Below are 21546 nucleotides of genomic sequence, written 5' to 3'. Positions count from 1 at the left end.
AGGAACCACATTAAACAGCCTTTTTTTGATTGGCTGGTGGAGCAAGTTCATGGTGTGGTGGTTTCCTGTTGCAAGAGATTCACACAACGTTCACTAGACGTTAGGGCCGGGACGATACCAGTATAACAATATTTCTCTTTAAAAACCTGCTGTATGTCAAATATTGTGTTCTATAGCTTGGAAAATAAATACATGTGACTCTGGATGACAACATAATGATGTTTGTTTCCAACATTAGAGCTGTTTTTCTAAAGATGTTAAATCCGCTTCATGTTTTGTTTCGTTACTGATATCGTCCCTGGCCCTACTGGACGTACACAGTATGACTCCTATGTAAAGTGAAATGTGAGGCACTTTAACACACTTCCATGAGGCTACTCATTACCATTATCATTGTAAGATAAGAGTCCTGTAACAGTCAATTGACACACACAAATACTATTTGTCCTTCAAAACAAAGAAAATATTACCTAGATGTCAGCCATGAATGCTGTGAGGTGTTTGAAGCGACACTAATGTTAAAAGCAAACACTTCTCAGATTTAACACCTGAGGGGATAGTTGATGAAGCAGAACACACACAGGCCAAAGCAACACACACAAACAACAAGGTAGGAGTTGGGCACAGCACACTCTGCAAGCAGGCAGGGCATAATGCTATGCTTACCCTCCAGATTGGAATCAAGGTAAAAGATAGACTGGGAAGGAGCCTTCACCGCAGAGCCACCACCATGCCAACCCAAGCTGCTCTTACAACATTCTGATCAGGTAAAGGATAAGAAATTAAGCAGATTCAATAATCAGATAAATTAGCATGGCCATTCACTCTACATGTAGTAAGGTATTAACACATCGATCACTGGGACTGGAGTGATTACAGAGTATAGGCCAAGTATTATCAATTGGATTATGTTCATGAGTCCCATACAACAAGGGGCTACTGTAAAACTAACATAGAAGAAAACCTCCACCAAGAGAGACAACCCTCTCTCCTTTACCCTCACTCATTATTTCCCTCTTTCTAAGCTTGGAGTCTGTATGACTTCCTTACCCACAGTGAGAGCCTCAAACAGCCGGTGAATGGTCCCCTGGTCTTTGACAATCCCAGACTCCTGCACATGCCTCACAAAGTCCTCCAACTGCATGTGCTTTTTCGGGAGTTGGAACCGCTTGACACCTTCGTCGACATGGCGCGCCCGCTCTCTCTCATGGTCCCTCTTCACTTGACTAATCAGGCGTTTGATTTCGGGTCGGCGGTCAGCCAGTACCTGTTCGCCCTCCTGTAGAGAGTCCACCAGCGCGTTGACCAGCTCGCCAGGGAAGATGTCTGTGTCTGTCTTGTAGAGGTTCTGGAAGTCTTCCAGAGCGTCCAGGCGTTTACCGGCCACGGTGTTCACGAAGCCCCTGAGGTAGTGATAGCGAGCCAGGAGAGAGGAGTCCTCGGAGGCCGCCCCGCTGATGGCCTTGCCCAGGAGGGTGATCATCTCCTGGTAGTAATTCTGGACGTAGTGGTAGGCCAGCGGAGGGGGGAACTCAGGAAGCTTGAAGAATCTCACTGGGCTCTGGGGAGACTTCATACCTATGGGGTTCCATCAAAGGTTTCAAGAACTGAGGTCAGTGAGATTAAATCCATTCATACAGAGGAACCCTTAAAAGGGCCAATCAGCAATTGGAACAATAACAAAGCATTGTCCTGACCACAGTTTCGGTAAACAGCTGAGGGATGGGGCTGGAGAAATGTTTGATCACTCTCATATTCATAGATAGAGCTATGAATGCAAGGACCGACCATCCACGGTATCCAAATTATAGTTTTAACCATGTTGAGGCTATAGAGTGCTTGTTTACATTTACTTTGTTTACAAACATTGGAGTAAAACAAGCTGATATTTTGGGTTCTGATGGGGTACAACAGTTAAACCAAGCTCATGAGGCATTTCTAAGCTATATCAGGGGTGTTGATTCCAGCCCTCAAGTGGTTTGAGTAAACCATTTTACCACATCCAAACTGTGTAGAATGATAATGGTTTCTTGACAGTCCAGCTCGCTAATAAAATCACTAGACAGTCAGGGAGCATTGCAAACTATTTATATAATACATTTTCAGTGCGGCCCTGCGGACCTCGAAGAACGATTGCGGCCCACGGGGCAAAATGAGTGACCCCCCCCCCGAGTTAAATTCTTCGCCTGCCAATGGTAGTAGCAGAGAGGAAGAGGCAAAACGGGAGGCTTTACTCCACAAAAATATGCCCACGAAGTGCAGAATTCTGGTATGGAGGTCAATGATTGTAGAATTTGGTCAACAAAAAATAAATGTAATTGATCATTTGCTACGTGAGGCTTATCTGATCGAATAGAAGTTTCGCATTGGTTAGGTTGTTACAAATACACTGATATAAAAGTTGACGCACATGACATTTCGCCAACTTTGGAAAACAACATATCGAATTTGTCCCTGTTGTCATAGAGATAGAGGACTCATAATGGATATAACCCGTTTTAGCATGGTCATTGCCATTAAGGGCCTCCACCATTCCACCAAGTAGTCAACTGGGTGGGGATTCCTAGAAGTTGGGAGAAATCAGCCAATTAATAAAATTGACAACTTTAAAATGCCCATGCCATCACAGACGCTATAATGGCACAGATACAAAGATGAGTCCTCTATCTCTATGGCTTGTTGTTCACACGCGTAGCTGTCCACCTGAACCTACCGCTGTCCACCTGAACCTACCGCTGTCCACCTGAACCTACCGCTGTCCACCTGAACCTACCGCTGTCCACCTGTATGTTCTTGAAGGAGGTCTGCCTGAGGGGCCCCACCAGAGATCCCCCACTCTCCCCCAGGTTGGGCAGGCTGGCCCCCAGCCTCTTGCTGAGCCGGCTCTCTGGGCTGGTGTATTTACGGGCCAACTCCTGCATGGTGGGCCGCCGCGGAGACTCTGTCATGGACCTCAGCCTGGGGAAGAGTTCAGAGGTGGAGGGTGAAGTTGCCTCTAGATGCTGATCTTGGGTCAGTTTAGCATTTCCCAACTAATGGTTAAGGTTAGGGTTAGGGGAGGGGAAGCTGATCCTAGATCTGCACCTAGGGGAAATGTCACCCCGGAGCGAGGACAGACGTCAGGGGAAAGGCTGTGCTTATACCAGGAAGGACTTGGGATGTGCGTTTGAAGATACAGTACTGCAGTGTTTCCCAATCCTGGTCCTGGGGACCCAATGGGGTGCACATTTTAGTTTTTGCCATAGCACTAACACACCTGATTCTAAAGGGTGCTGAGGAGTTGAATCAAGTGTGTTAGTGCTAGGATATTTTTTTTACCAAATTGAAATCCAATTGAATCCAATTCTATTTGCAAGGTCAAAATAAACTCTTAGTTTAAAGGTAAATATAAATATTCATGCTAAACTCTCATCTTCCCTCTCACCTGTAAGCTTCTGTCCGAGTACTCAGCTCCATACGTGTGAATGCGTCCATCTTCCTGTTCAGACGATCCCGTAGGAATGAGTGGAAGATGTGTGTGTCCAACACCTGCAAAGAAAACTAAATATACTGCATTCACTTTCAATTGGATCACATTCTGGACAGAAAATATTGCCCCAAATATTGTAGGTTAGAAGTCAACAGAGATTGACGTCTCACTGAACAGACAGACCAGAATTTGTATCATACCTTCTTGTAAAATGGCTGGTCTGCTTGCTCTCTAGACCTAAAGAACTCCTCACTGTTGAAGACTCTGTGCTCATAGTTGAGGTGATCGTGGACTTCTCTGTCGTGGTGGTTGGGGTGTGGAGTATGGGGGGGGGGGGGGGGTAATAATCACTAGATTAGCTTTCCGGTCCTGATATTTTACAGGATATTGCTGTGATTTTGCACAGGGAATTGTATTGGTTGTAATAAAGCAAGATTTAATAGGATAACTAACAGTGTTAGAATGTCACTATTTTCTAAATAGTTAATTTGATAATCAAAAGGCTTTGCTTGTGAGAAAAATAGGCATCTTTGGTCCAACCCAAAATGTATGACTAGATATGCTCAATGTGAGTCTCAATTATCAAAGTTACATAATTAAAGCATGTCAATTAGGTTATAATATTGTAACGACTATGTAATAATATAATAATTATGTACAGTATATTTTAAGTCATAGTGAACGACGGTGAATAACAACAGTATAGATTTGATGCCTTTTGTCTCTTGCCAGGCAGTCATTGTAAATAAGAATTTGTTCTTAATTGACCTGCCCGGTAAAATAAAGGTGAAATACAATTTTTTAAATGATGCTGACCTGAAGATGTTGACGATGAGTTCCAGAGTGATATTCTGGATGTGTGTGTTGAGTTTCCTCTGCCACTGCTTCCTCTGGGCCCTCCTCTCGTTCACCTCTGTACCGGCCCCCAGGTGACACACCTCCAGGTCATAGTGCACCTGGAGGCCCTCCACCCTGCACACACACACACACTTAATGGGGAGGGGTAACAAAACATTTTCTACTCCAATGCTCAACTTGGACACTTATCTGCATAACATCCCTTCCCCTATTCATTACAATACACATTGTAATAAACTCAGCAAAAAAAGAAACGTCCCTTTTTCAGGACCCTGTCTTTCAAAGATAATTCATATAAATCCAAATAACTTAAGAGTTTAAACACTGCTTCCGATACTTGTTCAATGAACCATAAACAATTAATTAACATGCACCTGTGGAACGGTTGTTAAGACACTACCAGCTTACAGACGATAAGCAATTAAGATCACAGTTATGAAAACTTAGGACACTAGAGGCCTTTCTACTGACTCTGAAAAACACCAAAAGAAAGATGCCCAGGGTCCCTGCTCATCTGCGTGAACGTGCCTTAGGCATGCTGCAAGGAGGCATGAGGACTGCAGATGTGGCCAGGGCAATAAATTCCAATGTCCGTACTGTGAGACACCTAAGACAGCGCTACAGGGAGACAGGATGGACAGCTGATCGTCCTCGCAGTGGCAGACCACGTGTAACACCTGCACAGGATCGGTATAGCCGAACATCACATCTGCGGGACAGGTACAGGATGGCAACAACTGCCAGAGTTACACCAGGAACGCACAATCCCTCCATCAGCGCTCAGACTGTCCGCAATAGGCTGAGAGAGGCTGGACTGAGTGCTTGTAGGCCTGTTGTAAGGCAGGTCCTCACCAGACAACACCAGCAACAACGTCACCTATGGGCACAAACCCACCGTCGCTGGACCAGACAGGACTGGCAAAAAGTGGTCTTCTCTGACGATTCGTGGTTTTGTCTCACCAGGGGTGATGGTCGGATTCGCGTTTATCGTCGAAGGAATGAGCGTTACACCGAGGCCTGTACTCTGGAGCGGGATCAATTTGGAGGTGGAGGGCCATCATGGTCTGGGGCGGTGTGTCACAGCATCATTGGACTGAGCTTGTTGTCATTGCCAGCAATCAACACTGTGCGTTACAGGGAAGACATCCTCCTCATGTGGTACCTTTCCTGCAGGTTCATCCTGACATGACAATGCCACCAGCCATACTGCTCGTTCTGTGCGTGATTTCCTGCAAGACAGGAATGTCAGTGTTCTGCCATGGCCAGCGAAGAGCCCGGATCTCAATCCCATTGAGCGCGTCTGGGACCGGCTTGGATCGGAGGGTGAGGGCTAGGGCCATTACTCCAGAAATGCCTGGGAACTTGCAGGTGCCTTGGTGGAAGAGTGAGGTAACATCTCACAACAAGAACTGGCAAATCTGGTGCAGTCCATGAGGAGATGTACTGCAGTACCTAATGCAGCTGGTGGCCACACCAGATACTGACTATTACTTTTGACCCACCCTTTAGTCAGGGACACATTATTCCATTTCTGTTAGTCACATGTCTGTGGAACTTGTTCAGTTTATGTCTGTTGTTGAATCTTATGCTCATAAATATTTACACATGTTAAATTTGCTGAAAATAAATGAGGTTGACAGTGAGAGGACGTTTCTTTTTTTGCTGAGTTTATTTTAGGACAGCAGACTAACCGTGAGTCTTGTTCTCTAGGTACAATTCATTAGGCACCAAACGAAAGAAAACAGAATGAAACAGGGAGGGACATCCCGAACAGTCCAATAAGAAATGTTTTGCAAAGGCGAGCCCTAATGAACACGCCCCAGATGGTCTCCTGTCCTACCGTGTTATAAAACACTCTGCGGCCGCCAGCGGGACATCGGGCAGGTCAATCCCATCAGACCAGGAAGACGACACGGTCCCATCATCAATATTAACCAGGATCAGATCATCCGTTTCCTGTCATATAGGGAAAACACAGAAATCAACACAACACAGTAATACACAACACTGCCCCTCTCAGAGAATACTGTGTGACGGAGGAGAACAAAGGATTAGGGACAAGTCAAGTGGATAAGCTAAAATTAACTTGACTCTTAACGCCTGTACTTTATGTTAGTTAGGACATTGAACCACATGATCCTCTATACCGTGTAACCAAGTGGAAACTGAAAATAAATGATACATCTTAATAAAGCATGATAAATCTGGGTATTAAATAATAAATAAATCACTGATGCCAGAAAAATTTCCAGACTGAGAAGTGTAAACATTCTCCACTATGGTGCGAGTGCTCCTTACCGCGGCTACCTCCTTGTAGTGATGCAGGTGGCAGACCATGAGGTAAGGGAAGGTAAAGGAAAATTTACTTTATTGTCCATCAACTTACAGAGAACAGAAATGTGTCTTTATGCTCAACCCAACCCCCAGACACACACAGCTATGAGGTGCTGGGAAAATGAGTCAGCCACAGTACAGTGCCCCTGGAGCAGTTCTAGGTGGTTAAGTGCCTTGCTCAAGACCCACTTCTCTAACCACTAGGCTACCTGCCGCCCCAGGTAGAGGTCACTATCACCACCACTTTTACCATCACCATCACTTTAACCATCACCACCACTTTAACCATCACCACCACTTTAACCACCACCACCACTTTAACCACCATCACCACCACTTTAACCACCATCACCATCACCACCACTTTAACCATCACCACCACTTTAACCACCACCACCACCACTTTAACCACCATCACCATCACCACCACTTTAACCATCACCACCACTTTAACCACCACCACCACCACTTTAACCACCACCACCACCACTTTAACCACCACCACCACCACTTTAACCACCACCACCACCACTTTAACCATCACCACCACTTTAACCATCACCACCACTTTAACCACCATCACCACCACTTTAACCACCATCACCATCACCACCACTTTAACCATCACCACCACCACTTTAACCACCACCACCACCACTTTAACCACCACCACCACCACTTTAACCACCACCACCACTTTAACCATCACCACCACTTTAACCACCACCACCACTTTAACCACCACCACCACTTTAACCATCACCACCACTTTAACCATCACCACCACTTTAACCATCACCACCACTTTAACCATCACCACCACTTTAACCATCACCACCACTTTAACCATCACCACCACTTTAACCATCACCACCACTTTAACCATCACCACCACTTTAACCATCACCACCACTTTAACCATCACCACCACTTTAACCATCACCACCATTACAGTGATAACTGTCACAGTAACCATCTCTATAACTATCACTATCGGATCACACCATTCTAGCATGGCTATGTAGTGAAAATCCATCCTTACCGCAGCCACCTCTTCATAGTGGTGCAGATGACAGCCCATGAGGTAGGCGGTGGGCGCCATGAGGAAGTCCAGCATCTGGTGTGAGAGGATGGGCACGAAGGGGTGCTGCCACACCAGGGGGTGGATGAAGAGCATCAGGCTCTCTGCCAGCAGGGTGAGCCGGGCCCAGTCACAGGACAACAGTACTACCCTCTGCTCTGTCAACAGGCTGGTAATGATCTGAAGAGCAGAGACACCAGCACATGCACGCAGGCACACACACACGGCTACATTGATATAGAGATATACACGTCTTTTACCAATCAAAACAGGTTGACAGAAACATACTGTATATTTGCACATAATCCAATTTCCAGTCTTCCACAGTAGATTTTCTTTAACTGCATTGAAAGAACAGATTGTGTAGTGGGTTAAGCAGTTTAGTAGCAGTACAATCAGGCTGTGTGGGACAGCTATGTACTGTCTGTCCTCACTTGGAGGAGCTGTCGGGGTCTAAAGCACAGGAAAGGCAGATGGAGGTCCAGGTCAACAGCCGGCCGGTCCTTATCCTCCCGGGAGGGAAGCCCAATCTGGAGAGGCCTGAGGTTAAAGACCTGGGACAGGACAGAGGAACAACATAGACCACCAACACAGAGATTATGTTTCTGGAACATTACCTACATAACAACACAACAGAAGAGAGAAACATGATGTGGTCCTGTATGGCTCAGTTGGTAGAGCATGGCGCTAAATGGCATATAGCACAGTTTAATAATGCACGTATATCATAGAGCGAGATGGAGAGAAAAACAATTGGCTCACCACATGAAGTTGCCCAGGTGGGGGAATGGGCACCAGCGCCAGCTTGGCTGAAAACTCCTTCACCCTCTCCTCAAAGTCCCCCATCCAGCTGGGCTTGAGCTGGGTCAAGAGACTGGGAGGGACGCCGTTCAGTAAAAACATTAACATAAAAAGGTCAATAGGTGCCTAAGATGAGTAAACTGATCATTGACACTTCATGATGATGGGCCAAGTCTGGCTGGATTTATTTTGATATGTACTGTTTGGTATTCTCTTCCGGTATTTACTTGAACGAACACAAAGACCTAGAGGAGTAGGAGAACAGTGAATTGTTCTCACCATGACAGGCAGTCCCGGAGAGCGTTGTAGTAAGGGTATTTAGAGATGACACAGATGCCGTACGCCGTGTAGAGACGGGACGACTTGGAGGATGACCGGTGGCCATTTTGGTGCCCACCATCCTGAAAAAACTGGGAAGCAAACAACCAATCAGTGACCAATGACCAGATGAGGATCTCTGGAATGGTGAAATTACTGTAGGTCTACTATGTCATGTGTCCTTCTAAACCAGGGGTGTCAAACTCATTCCATGGAAAGCCTAGTGTCTGCAGGTCTTTGGTTTTTCCTTTCAATGAAGACCTAGACAACCAGGTGAGGAGAGTTCCTTACTAATTAGTGACCTTATTTCATCAATAAAGTACAAGGGAATAGCGAAAACCCGCAGTCACTCGGCCCTCCGTGAAATGAGTTTAACATGTGTTCTAAACAATACACAGACAGGTAATACACATACCTGCATTTTTAGTGCAGGATGGCATTTATTGGGATGACTCATGTACTGGAGGCAGCTCTGCAGGGTAGTCACTAGCTGGCACAGCCACAGTCATTAAATCAGATTTTAAACCTGACCACACTACTAACCTTATGCTGAGCCCTAACCGTAAACACATTTCTGTTGTTATGAATGATTATGATATTGCCAATTTTGACTTTGCAGCTGGCAAAGTGGAAATCGCTCAGCTCTGCCTCCAGGACAAGATTCATCCCAATAGAAGTCTACTTAAAATGCAGCTTGACATTTAACTCAGCAGTGAACAGGAAACCTGTCCCTAAAAGGCTTCAGATGTCCATGTATGTAATCAATCCATTTTTTGATTATCTAAACCTAGCTAATATAGGCTACATACCCAGGGAATTTAACAGTAAGCCCCTTTGTTTAAACAATTTTGTTTCCAAGAATCCAAAGCATTCCAGTTGGCATGAATAAAGCTCAGCTGGTGAGCCGTCTCACCTGTATAGGCCTGTAGTACTGCACCACTACAGCATGTGTCCTGTTCCCAAAGACATCAGTAAACACCAGGTAATGGTACGAGTCTTCTCTCTGCTCGCTGGCTATCTGAAGACCACCTGGTCAATGGAAGAAAACCGACAAGGTCTCATATAAGCATGACAAGAGGAATCACATCACTGCTTCATATATGGTTGTGTGTGATAATCAGAACGTAGATAATCAGCTCATAGTGTATGTGCCGTGTTTTGTCCTAATTTGATGGATTTCATTTACTAGGCAGGGATATCGTACAGTAATCAACATCGCAATAATAAAGGTATATGGGATTTAGCTAGACAGCTAGTTTTCATCCATCCTTGTCTAGCTATTTCACTAGCATGGTTCTAGTTTGAATCAAAACGGCGACTTCGACATCACGCTGTGTCACCTGGGAAGCAGAGTTGAGGCAGGGCGATGAGGTCCAGGTCCTTGGGGACACTGATGTCCTCTGTGGTGGTGCCGCCCCCTCCATCGCTACCCTTGGCTGTCTCTCCGTTAGCTATTCCAGCCCTCTCCTTCTTCTTCTTGATGAAGGAGCGCCTCCTCTGGACCCTGCTGAAGGCCGGGGCGTGACCCTGGTTCTCGCTACTCGCACTCTCCTTGGTCACGAAAGGTGGGGCGTGAACCTGTAGTACCTCTGCCCCCAACAGGGGAAGCTCTTTGATTTTGCCCTGTTGATGGGACTGGCAGGAAGTGGGAACATTTTCAATATCTAACATGCTGTACATAACTTATATCATATATAGACCTACATATGTGTATAAGTAGGTTTCTTACATTTACTTTAGTCATTTAGCAGACGCTCTTCTCCAGAGCCACTTACAGGAGGAATTAGGGTTAAGCGCCTTGCTCAAGTACACCAGCAGATTTTTCACCTAGTCGGCTCAGGGATTCAAACCAGCAACCTTGCGGTTACTGGCCCAACGCTCTTAACCACTATTCCACAGTGTTCTTAGTATATGATTGATGTGATGGTAGCCTAAGCCCACAATAACCAATGTGTTGCAAAAACAACAGTGTATGCCCCCACCATGTATCAGTCCATTGATCGAGTCAGCAGTACCTACCTGATGGACTTCCCTGAGTTTATCGCTGGCTGCTCCAACCACCACACAAGCCTCCAGCAGTCCAGAGGGAATATCTGCCATCAGAGCCTAGACAACAGCAGAGCCGACCAGATACCACAGATAGTGTGTGTCTACCAAGCCGTCTGGTTACAGCATTGTCTTCTGTTTGGAGTCCAACAGGTGGCGTCACTCCTTCGTAACACTCCTCCTATACAACGTAAGATCAAACGAGTGTGGACAGACTAACACCATCTGACGTGAAACAATGGTGTGTCTACAGTCCATACATCCAGACTAGAGTCAGAATGCTAGGCGTCCTGCTTCTTCCACCTCTTTCTTCACCTTCACAGGACCCATCTGGACCAGAACCACCTAGAGGAAAGGCCCATCTCAGTAGAATCATCCAGACCATGACCTCAGGTCTAGGAAATGACAGACATACATGAGTCAGTTAGGTTAGTCATTCTATAAGCCACTGAGATGCTTGCCTGCCAGCCTGGTAGTCACAACACACCCCAAACACATTGTCATCCCACCAGATGTTGGGGCCTGATCACTCAGGCAGCTAACCACAAACATATCCTTAAAATGTTTAAAATGCATCTGAAGCCCAGGGGAGAAAATCAAGAAACAGTTGTTACCGTAACTTGACAAAAGATTCAACTGAAAGTCTAAACCTGATAATTCCCTTAGATGCAAACCAGAACTGTTTAGAGTTGAACTTCAAACTACCCAAGAAAGTGTTTCCCAAACTCTGTCCTCAGGACCACATTTAGTTTTTTTCCCTAAGCACTAGAGCAGATTCAAGCTTGATCATTTGAATCAGCTGTGTAGTGTTAGGGCAAAAAACTAAAACATGCACCCCTTGGGGTCCTGAAGAAAGAGTTTGGGAAACGCTGACCTAAGACATGTTTTCCCCATATCTTCGCCTACCTATTTTCCTCTGCTGTTGGCTATGGTAGAGAAGAGATAGGCCTTCACTGATGACTCACGGATGTAGGTTACACAAAGGAGCCGTTCTAGGAGTGAAGATTTCTAGGTATAGTTTTTCCTCAGAACAAATAACCGACGTTACACATTCCTCTGCTGACTGTGTTCTGAAGCCTCAGATGGTGAATTACAATCTGTCTGCATTCTTCTGTCCACTTGAAGATGTCAGACATATATAGCCTACATCAGTTATTTACAGTGTACAAAACAGCGTTCCACAGGAATACTGGCCCATGTTGACTCCAATGCTTCCCACAGTTATGTCAAGTTGGCTGGATGTTCTTTGGGTGGTGGACCATTTTTGATACACATGGTAAACTGTTGAGCGTAAAAAGCCCAGCAGTTTTGCAGTTCTTGACACAAACCGGTGCACTTGGCACCTACTACTATACCCTACTCAAAGGCACTTAAATATTTTGTCTTGCTCATTCACCCTCTGAATGGCACACATACACAATCCATGTCTCAATTGTCTCAAGGCTTAAAAATCCTTCGTTGACCTGTCTTCTCCCCTTCATCTACACTGATTGCTTCAAGTCTGACACCAACAGGCTCTTGATCAGCTCGTATCGCCAAGCAATACAACTGATAAACAGCTAACAAAAAAACCTACCTTGCATCTTTATTGACCTTTTATTTAAATATTTGCACTCTCTATGCACACTCTCTGGGCCCTACACACACGCCATCATTTGCTCACCTCCCACATATACTGATCCTATACACCCGCACACCCACACAGATTGCTGCTAGTCTATCTTCTATCCTGTTGCCTAGTCCCCTTACCCCTATACATATCTACCACCATCACTCCAGTATCCCTGCACATGTAAACATTGTATTGGAACTGACAAATATTTCCTGTATATAGTATGCTTACTTTGTGTTTTCTATTTATTATTCTTCATGTTTTTTTTTCTAGTAATACACTTACTGATTATTGTGTTGTTGGGTTTTGAGTTTGCAAGAAAGGCATTTCACTGTACTTGTGCATGTGACATTAAAACTTGATTCACCTGGTCAGTCACGGAAAGGGCAGATTTTCATAATGTTTTGTACACTCAGTGTATGTCAGGCTTGTATCAGTATTGATGCATAAGCATAGCTAGATCAGTTCTCAGTAAATCTTACTTCCATAAGTTACTGGAATCATTTAGTGAGGCTTATTTTCTTTGTTTACATAGTTTAGATATCGTTCTCTAATAACTACCATTTTGTCTACATGTAGTGCTCATAGTCTTTAACATGTAAAGAATTACACTGCTGCTACTACAAATAGGGGCGGTGTCATGTAAAAAGCTCACAATCGTTATTATTGCGAGCATTTTTACACTTATGACTGGCTGTGATTGTGATGTCAAATACTGAAAAAGCTCAGCTTGAGAATTCTCACTGGTCAATTGCTCACAGAGTTTCTAAACCAAGAGGTGCAACATCACGAGACTTCCGGGAATGCTAGTGACACAGACCAATAAGACTGACGCGTGATAATTTTCACAGTGTGAGGATATTTTCGGCATGTGTTATAAGGGTGAAAAAACTCAGTCAATCATAATCATTGATTATGAACCATTTCACATGACAAGCAGCCTGGAGTTTAGAGCGTTGGGCCAGTAACTGAAAGGTTGCCGTTTCGAAATACCGGAGCTGACAAGGTGAAGAAAAAACGAGATCTCTGTATATACAGTGGCTTGCGAAAGTATTCAACCCCCTTGGCATTTTTCCTATTTTGTTGCCTTACAACCTGGAATTTAAATCGATTTTTGGGCGGTTTGTATCATTTGATTTACACAACATGCCTACCACTTTGAAGATGCAAAATATGTTTTATGGTGAAACAAACAAGAATTTAGACAAAAAACTCAAAACTTGAGCTTGCATAACCATTCACCTCCCAAAGTCAATACTTTGTAGAGCCACCTTTTGCAGCAATTACAGCTGCATGTCTCCTTGGGTATGTCTCTATTAGCTTGGCACATCTAGCCACTGGGATTTTTGCCCATTCTTCAAGGCAAAACTGGTCCAGCTCCTTCAAGTTGGACGTGTTCCGCTTGTGTACAGCAATCAATTTCACCTTTATTTAACCAGGTAGGCCAGTTGAGAACAAGTTCTCATTTACAACTGCGACCTGGCCAAGAACAGAGTTACACATGGAATAAACAAACATACAGTCATTAATACAATAGAGAAAGTCTATATACAGTGTGTGCAAATGAGGTAGGATAAGGGGGGGGGGGGGGGGGCAATAAATAGGCTATAGTGGCCAAATTATTACAGTATGGCAAATTAAACACTGGGGTGACAGATGTGCAGAATACGAGTGTGCATGTAGCAGTACTGGTGTGCAAAGGAGCAAAATAAATAAAATAAATAACAATATGGTGATGAGGTAGTTGGATGGGCTATTTACAGATTGGCTATGTACAGGTGCAGTGATCTGTGAGCTGCTGACAGCTGGTGCTTAAAGCTAGTGAGGGAGATATGAGTCTCCAGCTTCAGTGATTTTTGCAGTTCGTTCCAGTCATTGGCAGCAGAGAACTGAAAGGAAAGGCGACCAAAGAAGGAACTGGCTTTGGGGGAGACCAGTGAAATATACCTGCTGGAGCGCGTGCTGCGGGTGGGTGCTGCTATGGTGACCAGTGAACTGAGATAAGGCAGGGCTTTACCTAGTTAGTTAACTGGATCTCAGCCGTAAGAAGTTAACGACAACAGCCAGTGAAAGTGCAGGGCGCCAAATTCAATCCGACAATTAAAATTCCTCAAACATACATGTATTTTACACCATTTTAAAGATACACTTCTTGTAAATCCAGCCAGTGTCCGTTTTCAAAAAGGCTTTACGACGAAAGCAAACCAAACGATTATGTTAGGTCAGAGCCAAGTCACAGAAAAACACAGCAATTTTTCCAGCCAAAGAGAGGAGTCACAAAAAGCAGAAATATAGATAAAATTAATCACTAACCTTTGATAATCTTCATCAGATGACACTCATAGGACTTCATGTTACACAATACATGTATGTTTTGTTCGGTAAAGTTCATATTTATATCCAAAAATCTCAGTTTACATTGGCGCGTTATGTTCAGTAGTTCCAAAACATCCGGTGATTTTGCAGAGAGCCACATCAATTTACAGAAATATGTCGTAGCTGAATCAGAATTAGTTAGGTAACATAGATAAATAAGATGTTTTATTTACTTTCATAATATGCTTATGTGAGATACTTGTCATTAGAATGTCTCCTTTTGGACTATACTGTTGGCAGTTGCATTTTTCCTTTCTTCTCTAGGGAAAAGTCACTTGGAGCCCAGAGAGGGGAGAGGTCCGGCTTGTCTTTTACATGTCTGGTAATATGCAGAATATCAGAAAGGGAGAAGTCAGAATTGAACATCGTCTTCATATGTGAACGTATCTGTTAAACCATGTGAAGGGCTCCACAATGTCTGTACGCCAGTCACTCCCTCCTTTTCTCATTGGGGGGAGGAGTATGGCAGTGTCTGGAACCATTGTATTACCCCTCTGATGTTGAACTTATCTTTCATAGTATATGACCTAGAGGCTCACTCCTCTCAGTGAGCTTGTCCAGGAGGGGGTGTATTTGAGATGGGAGTATCTAAAGTTGACAATTGATATATACCATTGGATGAGGTAATGTTTTGGTACTATGGAGTACCAAGAACGAGATTAGAACCTCGTTTTAGAGACCAAACTGAACGATAATTTATAGCTAATGCTATCTGGCTATGGGATACACCTCTCTCAAGTAAAAGGCCCTTTGTGAAGTTCCTGAGATCTGTGGATCGTCATGTGAGTTGAGAGGGGTGTATCTTGGCTATAAAAGATACGAGAATTATTTTGTAAGGACTCTCAGAATTCATTTATAGACACTGAATTGATCTGAGAGTCAAAGGGCTATGGTGAAGCTCATAATTCAAGATGAAGTTTAAATATAACTCTGACTTGTGTGTGGTTTGTAAACTCTCCTCATTTAGTAATACAGGAAATTACCACGACAAATAGTCATCATAAATGTTGATGAAAATACAAGGGTTATACATGGAATTTTAGATCCACTTCTCCTTAATGCAACCGCTGTGTCAGATTTCAAAAAAACTTTACAGAAAAAGCAAACCATGCAATAACCTGAGTACGGCGCTCAGACGACAAATCAACACAAAGACATATCCGCCATATTGGAGTCAACAGAAATCAGAAATAGCATTATAAATATTCACTTGCCTTTGATGATCTTCATCAGAATGCACTCACAGGAATCCCAATTCCACAATAAATGTTTGTTTTGTTCGATAATGTCCATCATTTATGTCCAAATTCCTCCTTGTTATTGTTCGCGCGTTCAGTACACAATCTAAACTCACGACGCGCGGGCAGGTACAGGCAAAAGTTCAGACGAAAAGTCATATTACAGTCCGTAGAAACATGTCAAACTAAGTATAGAATCAAATCTTTAGGATGTTTTTAACATAAATCTTCAATAATGTTCCAACGGGAGAATTCCTTTGTCTTCAGAAATGCGATGGAACAGAGCTCGCTCTCACGTGAACGCGCATGGTCAGCGCATGTTCTGCTCATGGCAGACCTTACTCAATCCCCTCTCATTCGGCCCCACTTCACAGTAGAAGCATCAAACAAGGTTCTAAAGACTGTTGACATCTAGTGGAAGCCTTAGGAAGTGAAACATGACCCCATTTCCACTGTATCTTGAATAAGCAAAGAGTTGAAAACATACAAACCTCAGATTTCCCACTTCCTGGTTGGATTTTCTCAGGTTTTTGCCTGCCATATGAGTTCTGTTATACTCACAGACATCATTCAAACAGTTTTAGAGACTTCCGAGTGATTTCTATCCAAATCTACTAATAATATGTCTACTAATAATACAGATTAATCGGTATCAGCTTTTTTTGGCCCTCCAATAAATCGGTATCGGCGTTGAAAATCTTATTTTTAATTTTTATAAAATCGTCCAAAAATACTGATTTCCGATTGTTATGAAAACTTGAAATCGGCCCTAATTAAATCGGCCATTCCGATTAATCGGTCGACCTCTAAAAGAAACCACTGCTATAGAACATCAATAAGAAGAAGAGACTTGCTTGGGCCAAGAAACACGAGCAATAGACATTAGACCGGTGGAAATCCGTCCTTTGGTCTGATGAGTCCAAATTTGCCATTTTTGGTTCCAACCCGCCGTGTCTTTATGAGACGCAGACTAGGTGAACGAATGATCTCCGCATGTGTGGTTCCCACCGTGAAGCATGAACGGGTGTGATGGTGCTTTGCTAGTGACACTGATGTATTTTGAGTAAGGCACACTTAACCAGCATGGCTACCACAGCATTCTGCAGGGATACACCATCCCAACTGGTTTGCACTTAGTGGGACTATAATTCGTTTTTTAACAGGACAATGACCCAACAAACCTCCAGGCTGTATAACAGCTATTTGACTACAAATCACCCAACCTAAACCCAATTGAGTCGGACCTAGGGTTGTACATTTTGAGGAATATTCAGAGGTGGAAACTTTCCATGGGAATTAATGGAAATATATGCAAATGAATATTAATACCACTTAAAATGCAGATGTTTTTTTGCATTGGATATATTTACCATATCATATGGAGACAGACACATAAACCTTTTACCTTATCATAAGTAGACAATTGCAAATGATTAAATCCTTCAATAAATTTTACGAATTTAACTTTAAATGCTATTTAATCAGCTTCTTGATATGACACACCTGCCAGGTGGATGGATTATCTTGGCAAAGGAGAAATGCTCACTAAACGGGATGTAAACAAATTTGTGCACAAAATTTGACAGAAAAAAGATCTCAGCTCATGAAACATGGGACCTACACTTTACATGTTGCGTTTATATTCTCTCCCTCACACACAGTTGAAGTCGGAAGTTCACATACACCTTAGTCAAACACATTTAAACTGAGTTTTTCATAATTCCTGATATTTAGTCCTAGTAAAAATGATCTATCTTAGGTCAGATAGGATCACCACTATTTTAAGAACGTGAAATGTCAGAATAATAGGAGATAATTATTTATTTCAGCTTTTATTTCTTTCATCACATTCCCAGTGGGTCAGAAGTTTACATGCACTCAATTAGTATTTGGTAGCATTGCCTTTAAATTGTTTAACTTCTTATGGCTGCAATCCCGGTAACGGGATGATATGACAGCCAGTGAAAGTGCAGGGCGCCAAATGAAATGGCTAGCTAGTTAGCGGGGTGCGCGCTAATAGCGTTTCAATCGGTGGCGTAACTCGCTCTGAGACCTTGAAGTAATTGTTCCCCTTGCTCTGCAAGGGCCGCGGCTTTTGTGGAGCGATGAGTAACGCTGCTTTGAGGGTGGCTGTTGTCGATGTGTTCCTGGTTCGAGCCCAGGTATGGGAGAGGGACGGAAGCTATACTGTTACACTGGCAATACTAAAGTGCCTATAAGAACATCCAATAGTCAAAGGTATATGAAATAGAAATCGTATAGAGAGAAATTGTCCAATAATAACTACAACCTAAAACTTCTTACCTGGGAATATTGAAGACTCATGTTAAAAGGAACCACCAGCTTTCAAATGTTCTCATGTTCTGAGCAAGGAACTTAAAAACATTAGCTTTCTTACATGGCACATATTGCACTTTTACTTTCTTCTCCCAACACTTTGTTTTTGCATTATTTAAACCAAATTGAACATGTTTCATTATTTATTTTAGGGTAAATTGATATTATTGATGTATTATATTAAGTTAAAATAAGTCTTCATTCAGTATTGTTGTAATTGTCATTATTATAAATAAATAAAAATTAAACGGCCAATTAATCGGTATCGGCTTTTTCTGGTCCTCCAATAAATCGGTCGATCTCTAATATAGAGACCTGTCCACCCAATCAAAGGATCTGAGAATGAATCTACTGCCGAAAGCATAAACTACAGCTAGCTAGCACTGCATAAAACGTGGTGAGTAGTTGACTCAACGAGAGAGAAAGATCATTTGTTCAAAACTGACAAACTATTTCCTTCAAAAATTAAGAAGGGAGATATATAGTTATTTATTGCAGCTAGCTAGTTTAGCCTATTCAAAACAGAGAGGGATGCTATATTAGCTAGCTGGCTATCCAACACTGGAACTATTCCAAGTCAAGGTAAGCTTTTGTTTTTTATTAAATGTATTGCCACCAGGGCCCGCCACTTTAACTGCTAAACTGCTTTTTGATTGTAATGCATGATTGTAGCGGGTTTACGAACGCATTAGATCTAGTAGCTATGTTGACTATGACGTTAGCTAATATGATGACAACAGTGTAGGCTGTGTGTAGTAGTTACCAGCTATGATAGGAAGGTTTGGCTTGGAAAGGTTTTTTTGCCTGGTCACAGACAGCTGAGGTGCTATGCACTTAGGTCCACAAGTGAAGGGATAAGGTGAGAGGAGATTGCGTAGATGCGAGAAGGAATAATACAATGGGCAAATGATCATGCTGTTTGTATGTGGCTGCCATAAAAGTGAACTGTATGTGTGTGTGGGTGATCAGGGGTGTCTTCATTCCGCCGAGTCGGTTGAAAAACGTTTCTTAAAGCGGATGCAAACGGAACGGGGATAAACATACCTGAATTTGTCCAATAGAAACTTTAGTTTGCAACTGCTGGACTAATGATTACACCCTAGATTAGATAGACACAAGCAAGAGTGTGCAAGGCGGTATTGAATGTCACTGTCTGTCACCTTGATTACTCTAATTTCTCTCTCGACCTACGTTGTAAACTTTAATTCATAGACAAGGTTGTAACAACCTCATGATGGTTATAGGGAAAATTTGAGTATCATGTAGTAGCTTAACCTATCGATGTTGCATTGAACTGGGTGAATGGAATATGAATGACAGTCATCCAATATGCTCTAATAGAAATAAAGCTGTGCTCATTAAAAAAAGTTGTCATCTTAAAAACAGCAATTCTTTGGTTATATCACATCATCTGGTGTACAATGTGTAGCCTAACCTTGTGTAATGTAAAACACTAGCAGTAATGTTAACCTCCCTCAGAATTCACACTTTAGGCAGTTCTGCCTGTTAGAAAGGGTTGAAGGTGCAGTTTCAGAATAGTGATCTGTCCAAATGTTGACAACTAAGACGTAGGCTACAGGGTTTCCGGTAGGAAAATGTGAGTGGCGCCGGACATTTGACCGGCAACATTTAAATTTATTTGAGAAATCTCCCGTACCCATATGCATTGAGTGCATAACCTGATCAGGGCGTCCACCCACGGTGCTCAGAATGACAGAAGTCACATTTAGATTATGGTCATTCATATTAACAGTTGAGGATGCAACCATATGCGGTCCTTCTTACTGAATTCTGATGTGCACTTTGAAGATGTTAGAATAACTGTCCACATGAACTTTTCCTCAGCCAGCAAGACCAGTGACAAACAGCAACATCACTAGTCTGTCAATCCACTATCCCCCATAGTAGAAAAGTTGACATATAGTATTGGTCAGCTTGTTGAGAGACAGTCTGTTTTGGAATAGGCTGTGGTGAGAAGATAGTATGAATTTGGACTCTAAGTTGGCCTAGGCTACATATAAAATAATTTGCTTTATAAAATAATTTGCTTTATAAAATAATTGTAAAGCAAATGGTCTGATGCAACAGATTAGCTTAAAATGTTGATAAACTATAATTTCTTCACATTATAAGCACAGCAAGGCAGTAGTCTATGTGCAAATGTTTGTTCCATAATGCAATTAGCAGGAAAACACAATTGTCAAAAGAGCAGTGCACATGTGAGCAGTTTCATGTGACAGATGAAAATATCCCTTAGAAATGTAGAAAGAGAGGAGATCTAATTGGCTACTTTAAAGCAAGGTACAACATGTCTCATAATATGTATTAATACGTTCAGGTTTAAAAAAAAAAATTAAGTATATGTTTTCAAAATGCATAGCCCCTTCGGTGGCTTGAGTAAAACGTATTTTAATTAACTCGGCTCTTTCTGAGTTCTCCTCCCTGGTAGTGTGACAGTCAGTGTGACACTGGTCATTCTAGTTTTCAGGTATGTCGCAGGGGTGTGCCTCATGGAGCTTGCTGATAAGGGGATATTTATAGTCTCCTGACAGGTAGACAGATCATTGTCCTAATCTATAAGCACATGTAGACATCTCATTGAAGACGTGTCATTTTAAACTTAAGAACACAACAAGGGGAAAAGTGATTACATACGACAGCATAAGCTGCATTCAGCTTTGACAATACTCAGTGTTGTAAAGTACTTAAGTAAAAATATTTTAAAGTACTACTTAAATCGTTTTTGGGGGTATCTATACTTTTCTTTACTATTTATATTTGACAACTTTTACTCCACTACATTCCTAAAGAAAATAATGTACTTCTTACTCCATACATTTTCCACGATACCCAAAAGTACTCATTACATTTTGAATGCTTAGCAGGACAGGAACATGGTCCAATTCACACACTTGTCAAGAGAACATCCCTGGTCATCCCTACTGATCTGGCAGACTCACTAAACACATGTGGTTTGTCTGTAAATGATGTCTGAACTGTGAGATGTAGTAGGGAGTTATAGTTTCCAACAGGCCAATATTTGACAGTTCAGAGCATAACACATGGATCAACGTTT

At 42.7% G+C, this 21546-nt stretch overlaps 1 protein-coding gene across 8 annotated transcripts in view; it reads right to left on the bottom strand.

The window, feature by feature from the left end:
- Window positions 1-21546, bottom strand: part of LOC139559355 (DENN domain-containing protein 3-like) — a 51862-nt gene that overhangs the window by 22166 nt on the left and 8150 nt on the right. For 3 of the 8 annotated variants that reach the window (XR_011671746.1, XM_071375293.1, XM_071375287.1), the window contains exons 2-16: window positions 10881-11302; window positions 10202-10496; window positions 9775-9890; window positions 8823-8953; window positions 8505-8616; window positions 8177-8296; window positions 7704-7922; window positions 6626-6637; window positions 6168-6283; window positions 4286-4441; window positions 3670-3766; window positions 3425-3540; window positions 2774-2958; window positions 1051-1578; window positions 667-759 (exon numbers count right to left, since the gene is read on the bottom strand). Coding sequence is in view for 7 of the 8 variants with exons in the window: in XM_071375293.1 (XP_071231394.1) it covers window positions 667-759; window positions 1051-1578; window positions 2774-2958; window positions 3425-3540; window positions 3670-3766; window positions 4286-4441; window positions 6168-6283; window positions 6626-6637; window positions 7704-7922; window positions 8177-8296; window positions 8505-8616; window positions 8823-8953; window positions 9775-9890; window positions 10202-10496; window positions 10881-10961 (2377 nt within the window). In the remaining variant the exon portion in view is untranslated. The remainder of the gene's footprint in view (window positions 1-666; window positions 760-1050; window positions 1579-2773; window positions 2959-3424; window positions 3541-3669; window positions 3767-4285; window positions 4442-6167; window positions 6284-6625; window positions 6638-7703; window positions 7923-8176; window positions 8297-8504; window positions 8617-8822; window positions 8954-9774; window positions 9891-10201; window positions 10497-10880; window positions 11303-21546) is intronic. The other 5 variants (XM_071375288.1, XM_071375291.1, XM_071375289.1 and 2 more) reach the window with 5 other exon arrangements.

The sequence above is a fragment of the Salvelinus alpinus genome, chromosome 29 (assembly GCF_045679555.1).
Source record: "Salvelinus alpinus chromosome 29, SLU_Salpinus.1, whole genome shotgun sequence".
Lineage (NCBI taxonomy): Eukaryota > Metazoa > Chordata > Actinopteri > Salmoniformes > Salmonidae > Salvelinus > Salvelinus alpinus.
Note: the sequence above shows the minus strand (reverse complement) of the source record. Positions and strands in the feature narration are given on the sequence as shown.